Here is a 15,294-nt window from a genome sequence, read left to right on the forward strand (position 1 = left end):
TTACATTAAGCACTTAAAATTAATATGGTTAATAATAGTAAACTGTAACATGCTGTAACAAGATCGATTAAGCTGCGAAGAAAATGCTTTCAGAGAAAATTTTTCAGGTGTGAAGAACATAGATCTCCAATGCAATTTCAACCAAACCTGTTCCCATACACCCTGCCCCCACTTCCATTAGAATATACACAAAGCACTGAAATATTTCGAGCTAATGATCAGGTGACCCGAGAGAGAGCGAGAGAAACACCAAGGGGTGCGGAACCAGGGAACTATTCACATGGAAAACGGGCGATCTCCCCAGACTGTCCGCCCGTTTCACTGTTACCTGGATACCTCTTTATTTAGAACTCACTAACACTGATTTTTAGTTTAGAAGGATTCAAGTAGGGTTTTAGATGAAAGGCAGCGACCTTAATCAAGCCCAAATCATAATTGAACCCATTCAGAGCCTACATTACATTTTAGCGTTTCATTCTGAGCAGAAGACCCTCACACCTGAAGAAGGGGGAGGTGTCTTTCGCTGGAAATCTCGCCTGCTTCTACTTTACGAGTACAACCCACTCTCTGCTGGAGTGCTGGCTGTGACGAATTAAACCGGTTTCACAGGTTTCAATCACAGACCATGTGACATGGGAGTCAAGAAACTAACACACAGCGCCACCGGATTTGATAACGCTATAAAAACGCTATAAAATAATGTGACTAGGCACAGAACAAGTTTACAGCACAGTACAATAATAAATGCTGACCATGACTTTAGAAGCATAAATTGCCTTACACTCAATTTAAACACAAGCTGTCTTTAGCCCTCTAAGCTGGTTCATACAGAAATGTAGAGATCCAGGCTCAGAACACACAGCTTCATTAGCGAATACATATGCAGGACAACTAGAGAAGACGTTTTACAGAGGATGGATTTTTAGAAACATCCCATCAGTGACATCACTGAAGTCAACTCCTAGGTACTGTAACTGTCGTGTGCATAGTTTCACAAGAATCAGACAAAGGTTTAACCATCGCTTGTTCAAGATAAAACTGCAAAAAAAAAAACAACAACCCATAATGTACTTCTTTGCGGCTCTGTTTGCCCAAATCATATATTCACAACGTGAAATCTAGAAAATAATATTACGTAACCAAAATCCGCAATATGGAAACATAACCTGTGTAATTGTTAATAGATGATGTACTCGTAACATTTTTTCAAGACGAACTACAACATTTAAAAAATGACTTGTATGTACTTGATATCTCTAATCAATCCACGGGTCCCAGCACAAAACGAAACTAAAACGCATACCGTTTCGCGCTTCTTATTAGTTGCTCAAAAGTAATTTGACCGTATGAAATGCATAATATAAACCTAGAAACATATACGTGAGCAGTACTTAAGCACTGTAGTATCGGTGTTAAGACATACCTCTCAAATACTGTAAATCAAGTTAAAAATATCTCAAGACCGATTCTGGTCATAATGAAACCATGTTTCGTGTATGTTTTCTTTAAAATACCAAGACCAGCCATATACTGTATGTTTATGTTCCAAAATTAATATCGTTTATGGCCTTCACACGTGTTGCAGTATGCTCCTATTCTTTTTATGCTCAGCTACTAAGATTTCCCTCCAGTGGTAAAATTAGATATGAATATTCAATACTTAAACGGGCACAGTTAAGACATTAAATATACATACTGTATACAGTACAGTTTTCATACGGTAATATGTTTATGTTCCTAAATCAATCTCTTTTATGAGCATGTGAAAGGCATGGTGAATCGATTCTCAAAAATTACTGTACTTTGCATGATTGGAAACAAATGCGTGATTGCGAAATGCTGTGGTGTTACTTTTACAAAGACGGTCAATGAAAAAAAGAATGTTGACCAGGGCAATACTTTGACTTTACACTTACAGCTTGTCCAAGGTCATTCATTATTAATACTATTAGTAATATCTTCGTTAAAGACTGATGGCCACAGCTCAAACATGAGAGGTTGAGCTTTATTAGCTCCACCTTGCGGAAATTCCGGATACTATTATTTTGCTTGTCGTATTATAGGAGAATTTACGGTAACTAGCGGTATTTACTGGTAACTCGCGGTATTTACCGGTAGCTTGCGGTAGACTGCGTGCAGCGTACCGGAAAATAATGCTGTATCGCCCGCGCATTTTGAATGGCTGCATCTGTAGCATGTTAGGTATTGGAGGCCAAAAAATGAAAGATAAATTAAACAGAATATGTCTCAAAGTATTTTAAGACACAAACTGATTTTAACACAATTTGAGGATTTAATCATTAATTAAAGATACTTTGAAATCAGGAGCCAATTTTCCTGTACATTCATAGTTTTGAATTATTTCCTAAATCATTATCTCAACCTCATGATACTGTAGAGCATTTAATTGTAGTATATATTGAGATGTTTTAGAGATATCTTAATATTATGATTATATGCAAACCTATTTAATAAAATACATCAAATGCATTCTCAGATATTTTAAAACTGTGTTAAATTATTTTAGATAATCAGATAATTTAGATAAATAGATCAACTGTAGATGAATAGAAATAAATTCACACTTTTCCTGAGGATTTCTCAGATTCATGAGATTGATATCTCTAAATGACTTTCTATTAATTTCAAAGTCACTGAAAGATACCTAAAAATGGCATACAGAGTCCTTGGGGATAACCTGTTATTCATTTAAGTTTTATTGCAATATCTTAAGAAAAACATCCAAAGATTTGTTATACAGTATCTTTAGTTTTAAGTAAAATGGATCATTTCATTATTTCATTTGAGTTACATCAAAATATGCTGATGTACAATGAAAAAATTAAAACATAGACACAATGGTGTATTGACATTTTAAATGGCGACAGACATATTGATTGTTTAATATTAGTAATATTGTAATAATGTCCAATGGCATGACAAAATCCTAAGCATCATTTCGTAAAAATATCAGGTGTTAGGTATTTAGCAAAATTAGGTGAGTAAGAATCTGTAAGAATAATTATTAAAAAGTGAATTATTTTAATTAACACACGGAAAGCAAAATATAACAGCACTGTTTGTTCCTCTAATAAAGATCACATGGTTGTTATCAGCACAACTAAAGCTCACCTAGCTGTTAAATACCATAAATTGCCCACTGGACAAGATATCTTTAGCAGATCACATCAGGGAAACCTGGAAACTGACAGACTACATTCTGGAAGGCAAAGAGTCTTCATACCAACACATTATCCTGAGACTGACCATCATATCTGCTTGATCCATTTATTTAACTGTTTCAAACTGTAGTGACCAGAACACCAGAACCTCTAGGATGAACTAGCCAGAACATCTGCAGAATGGCTGTAGCTCAGTGTCTGCATGAAAATAATCAGTATGTTTGGAGGCTGTTTAGGCTAACATGTTGAAAGCTGACACAACAACAAGCTGAGTAGTTAAACAGAAGTTCAGGAGAAAGTAGAATTGTAATCTTGTACTTCACTCTCTTGCACATATTTTGACTGTTGAGCACTTTTTTGCACACATCTTTTGTACTCCTTCCTCCACCCTATCTTCGCAGCCTCCCTAGTTTATGTTTGGCAAGTGAGATGGGTTTTGTCAGCAATGACCTTATGGTCAAGATTATTTCCTTAGGCATGTTAATTGTTAATATTAATATGTTAAGCATGAAAGCCCTTTATATGTTGTTATATTGTTCATTCAAATTTGACTGAACGGTCTTTTGTAGACCTGAGATCATTTGATGTGATGGCACAGAGAACTGTGCAATGTTTTGCCTTTTTGCACTTGACAGGGAAAGACAACATGTGTGGAAATGTTTTGTTGAGATTTATGCTTAATGTTGTGTTAATCAAACCAACCAATTAGGCAGTGCATGTGTACAGTAGTAACTTGGGGTGCAATCTTGTAATACAAAAAAATGATTTTGTTACTTTATTTAGGGCTATTTTACTGTTCATCCATACACCGATAAAGGCCTTGAACAAACAGCTTTTACATTCTTGTAAGCCAATCTGAAAGTGTTTCCCACAGGACTACACAAGATCACATAGGGCTAGGATAATAATACAACATGATATGGAAACCATTGGTCAACTGGTATTTCTGCACAGAAAGAGTGACACAGCTATGTTCTCTCCAGAGGCTGATCGGGTTCGTGCATGAACACTTCCAAAATTGCGTTAATACTCAGAGAGGTCATACATTATACTACATCTAAAATGTTTTACATCTGTGTGTTGTATATCATTGCTGAAAAGATGATACGTTGATCTTGATTTTTATTTGTAATTTCTATGATTCTGCTTGCAATCTGCATAATGTATCTGTAATTTGCTGTCATATATTTCTACTACAGTTGTTTTAAATTCTTTAAACCTTCTTTATCATTTACATCAGTATATTTCAGATACTTTTAAATAAAAAAATGAAATGCTTCTATAATTTCTTTAGACTTCTTCAGAACATCTTCAATACATGGTTTTGTCTCAATGCTAAATATAATAATGATAAAAAATCATTAAACACAGTTATTTCCCTTTATTAGAAGGGAATAAACCAGAAGAATGCTGGTTCGTATCCGGCAGCCAGGAGAGGGCCCCTGAACAAGGCCCTTAACTCGACTGCTCCAGGGCTGACTGTCTGACCTTGTGTTCTGACCCCAAGCTTCTCTCCCTGTCTATGTGTCTCATGGAGAGCAAGTTGGGGTATGTAAAAAGACAAATTCCTAATACAAGAAATTGTATATGACCAATGAAGTGATCTTATCTTATTACTTCTCTGAAAAATAATGTCATGTTTTTGTCTTTGAGATTCATTTTGGGAATGTAAGTCCATTTTTCACAAGACAATCTGAAATAAGCAAGATGCTATAGGAAAGGACTAAAGCCAGGAAAAATACAATAGTAAGGATAAAAATGCAACAAGTTCATTTGGTCAGTACTTTAATTTAAGTGGCTGTTCAAAAATAATTAATGCAGATTATTCACTCAACCTCCTAAATTTGTTGTCTGCTCAGAGCACAGTCAAAACAATAAAATTTAATTGACCTACAATGACTGCCTCATCTAGTACTCTCAGGTTAAATAACAATGCCACTGAATTTAATGGTATTGCAGAAAACATAGCAAATTTAAGAGTTATACACTGGATTCTCAGTCTCATTCTAGAATATTATAGGAAAGCTACCTTTTGTAAGTTAAAGAAAATATTTTTAGTTTGCATGTCTTCTGATCAACAAGATCAAGTATGACAGTAAATTATATTACATATTTACGTCACATACAGATGCAGCCATTCAAAACAAGCGGGGTATGCTGCGGTATAACACGGTGGCCGTGTCGCAGTATACCGCATCATACCATATGCAAATTAGATTATGTTAATAGTATCCGGAATCACCTTGTAAAACCGCCAGGTGGAGCTAATAAAGGTTAACCTCTCCTGTACAGCATTTGAGCTGTCACCAGAAAACGTCGGTTTCGAATCCCGATCACTGCTGAGGGACAATCTTTATTCAATTAAGAATTTAAGTTGTATACTCTTTAGACTTCTACATTTAAACAGTGTATTACAGCATGTTAATCATTAAACATTAAAAAGGCGGTATATTTTATAAAAGCAAGATTGTTCTGTTGGACGAAAGTACACAACCTACTACCTTTATCATAAATATTTTAATTATGCAGGAATATTTTATGCATCAAAGTCTTTACCGAAGATATTACTAATAGTATTAATAATGAAGACCTTGGACAAGCTGTAAGCTCAAAGTATTACCTTGGTCCACATTCTTTGTAACCGTCTTTGTAAACGAAGAGTTTATTTTTTCATTGACAAAAAGTAACACCAAAGCATTTAGTTGATCCAATCACGCATTAGTTTCCAATCATACAAAGTAATTCTTGAGAATCTCCGATTCACCATGCCTTTCACATGCTCATAAACGATATTAATTTAGGAACATAAACATATTACTGTATGTAAACTGTACTGTATATTGTTGGTCTTGGTAGTTTAAAGAAAAAATACTCACCGGTATTCCATTTCTCCCTAAACATTTTAAGCATCAAAGTCTTACATGTCTTTATTTGGGAAACGTTTTTACATGCTCCTTCTGACCATATTAGGATTATATACTTTTTGAAAAGTGATAGTCTTTTAACCTTTTCTGTGAATTCACTTGTTATCTAACAAATGCATACTTTTAGAATTTGATTAACAGGGAATATAATATGGAATTGTGTATCTAAACAAATTTATAATGATATAATTATATTCATGTACTGTCTGGCGGAATAAACTGAAGAGGTTAGTTAATGCGACATGGAATTATTAAGAATTATCACCTCTTTTTACACTTGAGAACAAATGAGAACATTCCACTCAGTGGGTGGTGCATTGTTATCTCAATCACCTGCCAATTCGTTTTACACCACTGGACGACAGGAGAATGTGACTGTACTGTATCTGTACAGAATGTGTGCTTCAATCAATACAGTAATTGATTAAAATCGCAATCGCGTGTTTAATTAAATGCTTTTTTTGATTCACAATCTGAAAATGAAAACCGCGGTAAAGTCACCTTGAATTTAAAAAAACGATTTTGGCACGCCTGTAGCATTTTCACGAAACCTCCTAGAGTTGTGAAAACACTTGCTTTGTGTATAAAGTACATTGTGAATGTTTTCACAGCCTTCACTTTGTCGTTTTTATGCCATTTTTTTGACCAAGCACGAATATTCCTATGTCCGTATCTTCGCAAGGGAATCAGTGTGAATTTTAATACTAATTAAATGACTGCGGGCACTTTCCAGCCCCTCTACATTCTCAGAGTAGAACAGACTAACCTTCTAATTAAAGACGGTCCACCCCCCCCACGGACAAGAAAAGTGCCCACAGGCACTTAAACTTAATATGGTCAGTAACAGTAAACAGTAACATGGTCAGGAGGAGCACGTACAAACGTTTCCGAAATAACCACATGTAAGACTCTGATGCTTAAAATCTTTAGGGAGAAAGTGGAATACTGGTGTGTATTTTTTCTTTGAACTACCAATACCAGCCATTTACAGTCTGTAACGTAGGGATTTCTATATGTCTTTATTTAGTGGTTACATTAGTGACAAAGGCTAAACTTTAAGCTTCAGTAACGCGTACGCCGTATGGCATACATGTTTGTTTTGGGTTTTGCTTGTTCACATATCTCCCCTTTTTATAAAACAACTTGGTTGAAAACTGTTCCAGAGCCACTGTTGTTTCATCAGTGAAAAGTACATCATGAAATGCCTCTCCCTGTTCAATCCACTGGAAAAAAGAAAAGGAGCATAAAGCGTCTGATGGTCATAAACGATATTCATTTAGGAACAGCATAAGAGATATGTTTTTAACTGCACTGCATCGGAGAGAATACCATAGTGTGTTTTTTTTTTTACTCCCTGGCGGAACCTGGCTTCCATAAGAATCAGTATGGCTCAGAGATTAAATAAAACTTCACTCGCACCAAACAAATGTATATTTCTTAATATCACAACATGATCGAATTTAAGTCATTTTAATAACAATGAATAGTCATCTATGCGTTACAATATAAACATTTATATTGATTTAAATCGCGTTTAAATCGCCTTTATTTAAAACCCATAAATAAAGCTGATACTGTTTAGACTTTTAATTATTTAAAACTGTATTACAGCAGCACAATCCACAATGCAACGTAAATCGCTATCTTTGTCTTCTGTGTAATAATGTTCACCTCTCTGTCCAGCAAATTAACAATAGTAATAATAATGAACTTTATTGCATATGGCACCTTTAAAGGTGGCTCCTCAAAGCGCTTTACAGGTTAAAAACAATAACAACAATACTGTTAGGCTGGGCAAACGATTTTATTTTTTTAAGAAATACAAAATGAGATATAATGATGTTTTCCGGCTTAGACATTAACGAAGAGCATAACACGTGGGCGGCGTAGCGGTCGGCTCTGGCTTTCCCATCTACTGTATAACGATACACTGCATACAACCCCCCTCTCTGCGGGAGTGCTGGCTGTGACGAATTAAACCGGTTTCACAGGTATTTTCAAAGTAGAAGGGGGCGAGATTTCCAGCGAAAGACACCTCCCCCCCTCAAAAATCCAGTAAGTACAGTACTTACTAGTTAAGAAAGCTAGGCTCCTCAATGAAATCTCTTTAACATGCTAATGCGTTGGTGTAACAGTCCGGGCGTGGCAAGCTTCTAATGTCAACTCGACTACGGCGAAAGGAACCCTTCTTTCATTGGAAGACAATGAACATATTCTAGCCCTAAATGAATTAATAGCAAAGATGGTTTACATAAAAGACATTTTTCCAAGAAAGTTTAGCCTTTGTCACTAATGAAACCACTAAATAAAGACATAAATATAGAAATCTTAAGATTTTTAAAATACATGACTTTGCTAAAATTTATTTAAAAAAGAGGATAAACTGGGATGGGAGGAGGGTTTGGTTTTGCATAAGGGGCGGGATTATGATAATTGGAGGAATTTGAGAGAGTTTAATGGTTTGATATATTTGATTTTGTATTGTGGTTGTTATCTATGTTTTTGGTTGGTATTATGTTTATATTGTTGTTTTTGTTGGTTGGTCGTTATTATGGTTATTAATAATACGATCTATAGTTGAAATCTGAGCCTAAATAAAAAGAAAAAGCATTATCAGAGAGCAATTACGCTGTGTTTAGGAAGAATAAATTATTAGGTTTATGAGCAATCTAATTACTTATTCGTTTAAAACGCTATATAAAATAAAGTTTATTATTAATTTGCTGGACAGAGTGGTGAACATTATTATGCATAAGACAAAGATAACGATTTACGTTAAAAGACATTTAATTAAACACGGGTTTGTGATTTAAATGGGAATGGGGTTGACGGGAACTCTTAATCTAAATAAAACAGGTTTCGATAGTTAATAACCACTTTTTATGCACGAAACACGGGTGATTTTTCTTCAGGGAGAATGCCCGCAGCGTAAAAGAAAATGCCTGATGAACTAGGGATTGGACAGTTTCCAAGTGCTTGTACAATCGATGGAAATGTTCAAATAAATGTGCAAAAGAAATAATCATTTAATTCTTTATCATATTGGCTAGCTAATGTCCTCTCTTTGCTAGTTAGTGGCTGTGTTTCTGCGTTGGGTAGCAACGGGTGACTGTTCTCAGGCGGAAGATGTAAACAGCTTAATTTTCGTGTTAAATAATTTTTTTAAATTAAAATTCATTCTATACAGCAATCGCATATTTGGGTACCGTTGCATAAACCTTTCATGCTTAAAATGTTTAGGGAGAAATGGAAGACTGGTGTGTATTTTTTCTTTAAACTACCAAGACCAGCCATACACAGTACAAATTACGTACATACAGTAATGTTTATGTTCCTAAATTAATATCGTTTATGACCTTCAGATGCGTTATGCTCCTCTTCCTTTTATGCTCAGCTACTAAAATTTCCCTTTAGTGGTAAAATTCCATTTAAATATTAAATACTAAGCGGATTAAAATGTGCACAGCAAAGAGATTAAATGATTAAATCTTTTCACTACCAACCAATGCACCACGAGTGTCCTTGTCGGTCATTTTGGCCAGCCAATCACTTACTGCGGTGCCCTGCGGTGGCTTGTGGGTAGTTTAACGTACCGTGGGTTTGTACCTTGCAATTTGAATGGCTGCATCTGTATACAGTATATATATTTGGGATACTTATTATAATAATATCACCTATTATGGACATTTGTATAGGCGAATGTCACATTTTAGGACACATCTGTGAATATTTTTTCCACATTTGAAATTAAGCACTAAAAATTTAAATTTTGAAAAACAAACAAACAATAAATGGTATTAAAAAAGAAGAGATATGGAAGTCTGGGCACATTTTTTTAAGTTGGCTGCCAGATCTGTGAACTTTTTCATGGACACCTTTACCATGTAATGTAACTTTTTAAAGGAGATCAAAGCCACAGAGACAAGCAATAAGTGACAAAATTCTTATTGTTCTCCTTTCTTTTATTTAGATATGTCTCTTCCAATGCATATCACTACAACAGAAATGCTCTGCTAAGAAAGGGGAACTTATTTATTCCAGTACTTTGTATCCAGCAGATGTGTCTGGTATGCTACATCAATCATTTGCTGAAGTCTGCATTTAAAGACCTACCGCCTTCCATAGTTTAAAAGTAGTTTAAAGCAATTGCATTTCCTCCAATATTCTTAACGTTTATTATCTTATTTAATTTCTTTTGTTCAATAGAAATCGATTAAATGCTTTACTGCCTCAATCATATGTATAATATTCATTATAAAAAGGCCTCACTCTCCTCTCTTGAGTGGGAAGAATGGTGTGGTGAAGTGCACTATACTAATACACACCAAATGTTAACGGTGTTTACAGTCCGTCATGGCAGAGGTGGAGTGGGAAATGCAGATAGATGCCATATATCTTGATTATGATTTTGACAATGACACTTAATTGATATCAATAATGTCTGCCACCTCATGTTTTATACTATTAGATGCCTGCCCAAGGTGAAAGGCATGAATCGCTATTGCATATAAACTGAAGCATCTTATGCAGCAACATATTGTCATTTTCCTAAAGATGTCAGACAATCCTGGTTACAGAAAGTAGTAAACAGCTCGCTGGTGTTATGCACACATGCACCTAAGAAAAAATAACTCCCTAAGTCAACAATATTTTTATTGTAGTAGAAGTTCTCTGCACAATCATAGAAGCTTTTGATAGGTTTATGTCCAGAAAACGACAATACTAACATTTCAGTGATGCCAGGTTTACAATTAGGTGCTTCAAGAATAACCATATACCTGAATAGACATCTGGATAATGAATGCTGTGGTAATCTGTTGAGATTTAATTAAGAACTACTACTGATTACTGCTGCACTACATAGTGCTGCTCAAAGTACAAAAGCTTCTGTTACAGTACATTCAAGTTCTATTTACAGCACTTACGCTTTTTCCAGGCAGGATTCTCTGGACATGTTCTGTGTCAGCAAGTTTGATGCCAGTGCAAACAGCTCATCAGCCCATTCCTGAATTAAGATGTGAAAAAAAAAAGTTGTGTTTAATCTACAATCTAACAACAGTGAAGCTTTTAACATGTTGAACAGCTTCCAAAAAAGTACAGAAGTGGAAAACAGCCAAGGATACCTGGGTAATGTTATTACTCCATGAAACCTGTACTTCTCTTGGGTTATTCATTGCTTGCTGTTCATTCTGACATCAAATATCTATTTTTAACACTTTGAGTAGTTAGCATTAAAGTGGAACATTGGGCCCAAGTGAGTGAATTTTTAATGTTACGTTTGTGCTTAATTGTATTAGTAATGTGTTTAAACCAGGCTATTTGTAGCAAAAACTCACTTTTTTTCTGAAAAAAAATCACCATAGATATTCACTGCATTGCATTCATTGCATGGTATTATGAATGTGGTAGGCGGTAGCATGAATACAATAGAGACAGATTCAATTCCTTGGTGTGACACTGCTGTTGTGCCCCCAATAAAAAATAACTGCCTAAGTCACCCCCTGTATATGTTAATGTACTGTGCTTCCAGACAAAATAGTAACACTTTCTCTGCACAACCATGTAAGCATTTTATAGTTTTTTTCATGATGGTTGATCAGAAAAACTTCAATAATATTTCAGGAATGTTGTATCTGTAGTAGAGAGTATGACTAGATACCTAAATGGGCATATTCTGGAACAATGGAACCTAATCATGGTCCTGGAAGAACCAATGTGGTAGATAAATAATTATATAATTGTATGTTTATATAATTATTTAACTCCATGCACCTATAGTAAGAACAATGTAAATAAATCCAAGGAAAACTCCATGTAAGAACAAACAAAGAAATGAAAAATAATTAGTTCAAAGGCACAATCAGCAAAATCATTTAATATAGTGAAACATCTGGGCACAAATTCAAAACTACTGTAGCTTCTCGGTGGATTGTTCCTCTGTATAAAATATATAAATATTCAGTACATTACAGCATGGAAAACAGAACTTGTCAGCCAGAATGTGATTGCTGACTCTCATGAATCCTTCAATCAATGTCTTGAACCAGTTAGTAACTCTCAAATGACATTTTTTTATCATCATATTGCTATCCTTCTTATTGTACATTTAATACATGACAAAATCTCATTTGAACAACAACACACTTGTGTGCTCACTATTTACTTGAGTTTGACATGAAAGACATTAACACTGTAAACAAACTATGAGAGGAATTAGCTTATTCCCCTGCAGAATGTACAATAACTATCCATCACATTTCACCATTATTACTAACTTTATGAGGAAAGGAAAACAGAAATTAATTAGAAGCCGCCTTAAACTGGGAGAGATTGTTAGTTTATTTTGTGAGCAACATCATAAGCATACAGTATAACTGTATCATCTTTTCTTGTAACATGCCCCACTATGGACTGAATAAAGTGGTTAGAAAATGGATAGAGGGATATTTTTATAACTGTAACAATTTCTGCTCAGGTGTGATCATGGGTTCATTAGCCCATGGGTTCCTATACTGACTGGCTGGGAGCTCCCAGCAGTAAAATACAATTTACTGAGCACTGCCAAGTTTTTGTTTAGAAGCTGACTGAAGCATCCCAGTCACTGTCAAATTTGCAAACTTGATAAACTAGCATCTAATTATTCCAAATTCAAACTAATGAGCAGTCTTATTCCAATGAGTAAATAAAGACAATTAAGCACTTTGAGAAGTTATTTTTTAAAACTTTATATAAAGTTCAGTTTACTGTTACAAATATTAATCCATTTACAATGGATTACAATCGAACACTTTTGAGTAGGGAGCTGCATCAGCATGCAGAGGCTCTAAAGGAATGGGTAAAGTTCATTCCGAGCTGAAAGGTAAAAAAAGAAGAAAACAAATTTGTTTCAGCTGTGGAGCCTTCTTCAAGTATGATGAAGAGAGAGAAAGCAGCAAATATATAAGGCACAGGAGAACAAAAAACAGAGCAGATAAAAAAGGGTGGGGACTAGGGGGAAATGTGCATAAATCAATTGAAAGGGAAGAAAGGGAGAAAGTTGGGGGAAGCTGGAATCTGTAGATGAGTGGAGAGGATTTAGAAGGAGATGAGTCTGTTGTTGAAAGAAGGAGGAAGGTGTGATCCAAGTTTAAGGATATTTTTTGGGGTTTTGGATGTCATTCTGCAATAGGAGTTCCAAAAGCCCTGCGTTAGGGTGCAGACAATGTGTTCAGAAACATTGTGTCAGAATTGAAATGGCAACTATTGGTTTGGATCTTTGATCCACACAGCTCTGACATGTTCCCTGATATGGTGCGGCAGTCTTCTTTCTGTCTCACCAATGAATTATGATAGTTTTTTAAGAAACTGTTACTAAGAAATTAACATTTTTATACTTCTGTTTGTCAATGGTTTTGATTATGAAAATGACTGGTATACCATCATCTGTTGGTAGCTGCACACAATTAAATTTGAGCAGTTCAAAAACTATTGTAGACATTTACAAAACATTAACAGTCCATTAAACAGGCTACACTCTACTTATGATGAATAAGGTAATCAGGTTAATTGGTAGAGAAAGTGTTATCTAACTAAAGAGAACTATGTAACATATCTTAATCCCCACATTCCATACACAGTTTTTAGAGCTTTATTGACATACTAATATTTAGAAACATGACATGGAATTTGGTGAATTTGTACATTTAGGGTATATTTAAGAAGCTACCTGTTTGTTGACAACTCCTGGTGTCAAAAGTTACAGTATATGGTTTCTGGAAATAAAGTCATATGGTTTCTGGAACTTCATGAATTGCTTTGGAGCCCATTGTGCTTACATTCCAAAATAACGGAAAATTAAGGCAAGCTTAACAAATTTCAAAGCTTATGCATCTTAATAACTCCCACCTAATCAATTTCAACCCAGCTGATCTACCATGACAAGATGGTGCATGCGTTTTCTCAAAACAAATACAGATTAATTCTATTTTATATCTGGAACAGCTCATGGGTTAATTTCAGACTGATTCCCAGGGCTATACTTATGAACCATGCAGAAGCACAAATTTCTTTTAAAACTGTACAGTATGTAGCCTCCTTTTAAATCTAAGAGAAAATATGATATTTGTCAACATACTGTACATTTTGTGTAGGGAAGTCAAAAACCTCAGTGTACATTCTAGATTAATATCTAATCTTGATTCTGGGGGAACCACTTTGTTCTGTTTTATTTCTGTCCAGACAAGGTCTTAATTTCAGACTAATTAATTTCAATTTTCTGTTTGAAGTATACTTTTAAAATTGCTGTCAGACTCTAAAACACTGAATTGAATTAATATGTGGTATTAACTTTACAACAAATCCTGAATAACAATTAGACTTCTGCAGATTGAAAAAAGACACTAATTGTGGGAGTTTTTGATACATTGATATTTCAACCTGTGTCTGCATACTATTAATTTTTAATATGAGTTCTTTAGAAAGCTATAATGCAGCAATGATTTAAACAGTGTAACAGAGTTCTGCTCATTATATTGCTAGGAGATGACACACATAAAGGAGAGTATCTGTGAGACCATATCCTCAATGAATAGAACTGTTAGAAATAAATCAGTTGCTTCAATTAGCTTAATTAGTTAAGAGCTTAGTTTAAATGAAAATCAGAAAACACATGGGTACTTTGAGTCCAGGACAGGGACAGAGTGCTCTAGATCGTACTTATGATCATTTTCTTGTGTTTAAATGATGGTAGTATAGAATATATTACAAGACTGTGCATGCCAATAGAAGCCCCAGGGACAGAGATTTTCTATATATAGAATCTCTGCTATTGGCTGCCATGGAAAACAGCTTCCCATTGCTCACGGGGGCAAATGGTGATCTTGCTATAGTACACTAATGACAGACATCTCATACAAGTTATTATTTCAAACATAATGTGCTCTGTAACATATTGCTTTGAAAGAAATCAAAGTTTAAATACAACTACAAGACTTTACAGTTCAGTATATATACTGTATACACAATTGACTTCCAGAAATTATTTAACATATTATTAACATCTATAATGTGACTGATGAGAGGATTGAGAAGTAAATCATAATGTTATATAAATATACATTTGGGCAATGAAAGATTTTTTTTTTGCAAAGATCACACTGACATATGTCACAAGACCTAAATAAAATTTCAAAGTACAGAATATATTGACC

The 15,294-nt window shown here is 34.8% G+C and overlaps 1 protein-coding gene across 3 annotated transcripts in view; it reads right to left on the reverse strand.

The window, feature by feature from the left end:
- Positions 1-15,294, reverse strand: part of plcb1 (phospholipase C beta 1) — a 405,056-nt gene that overhangs the window by 162,750 nt on the left and 227,012 nt on the right. For all 3 annotated transcript variants that reach the window (XR_015935410.1, XM_088625584.1, XM_088625585.1), the window contains exon 5: positions 11,032-11,111. Coding sequence is in view for 2 of the 3 variants with exons in the window: in XM_088625584.1 (XP_088481710.1) it covers positions 11,032-11,111 (80 nt within the window). In the remaining variant the exon portion in view is untranslated. The remainder of the gene's footprint in view (positions 1-11,031; positions 11,112-15,294) is intronic.

The sequence above is a fragment of the Lepisosteus platostomus genome, chromosome 3, assembly GCF_059453375.1.
Source record: "Lepisosteus platostomus isolate fLepPlt1 chromosome 3, fLepPlt1.hap1, whole genome shotgun sequence".
Lineage (NCBI taxonomy): Eukaryota > Metazoa > Chordata > Actinopteri > Semionotiformes > Lepisosteidae > Lepisosteus > Lepisosteus platostomus.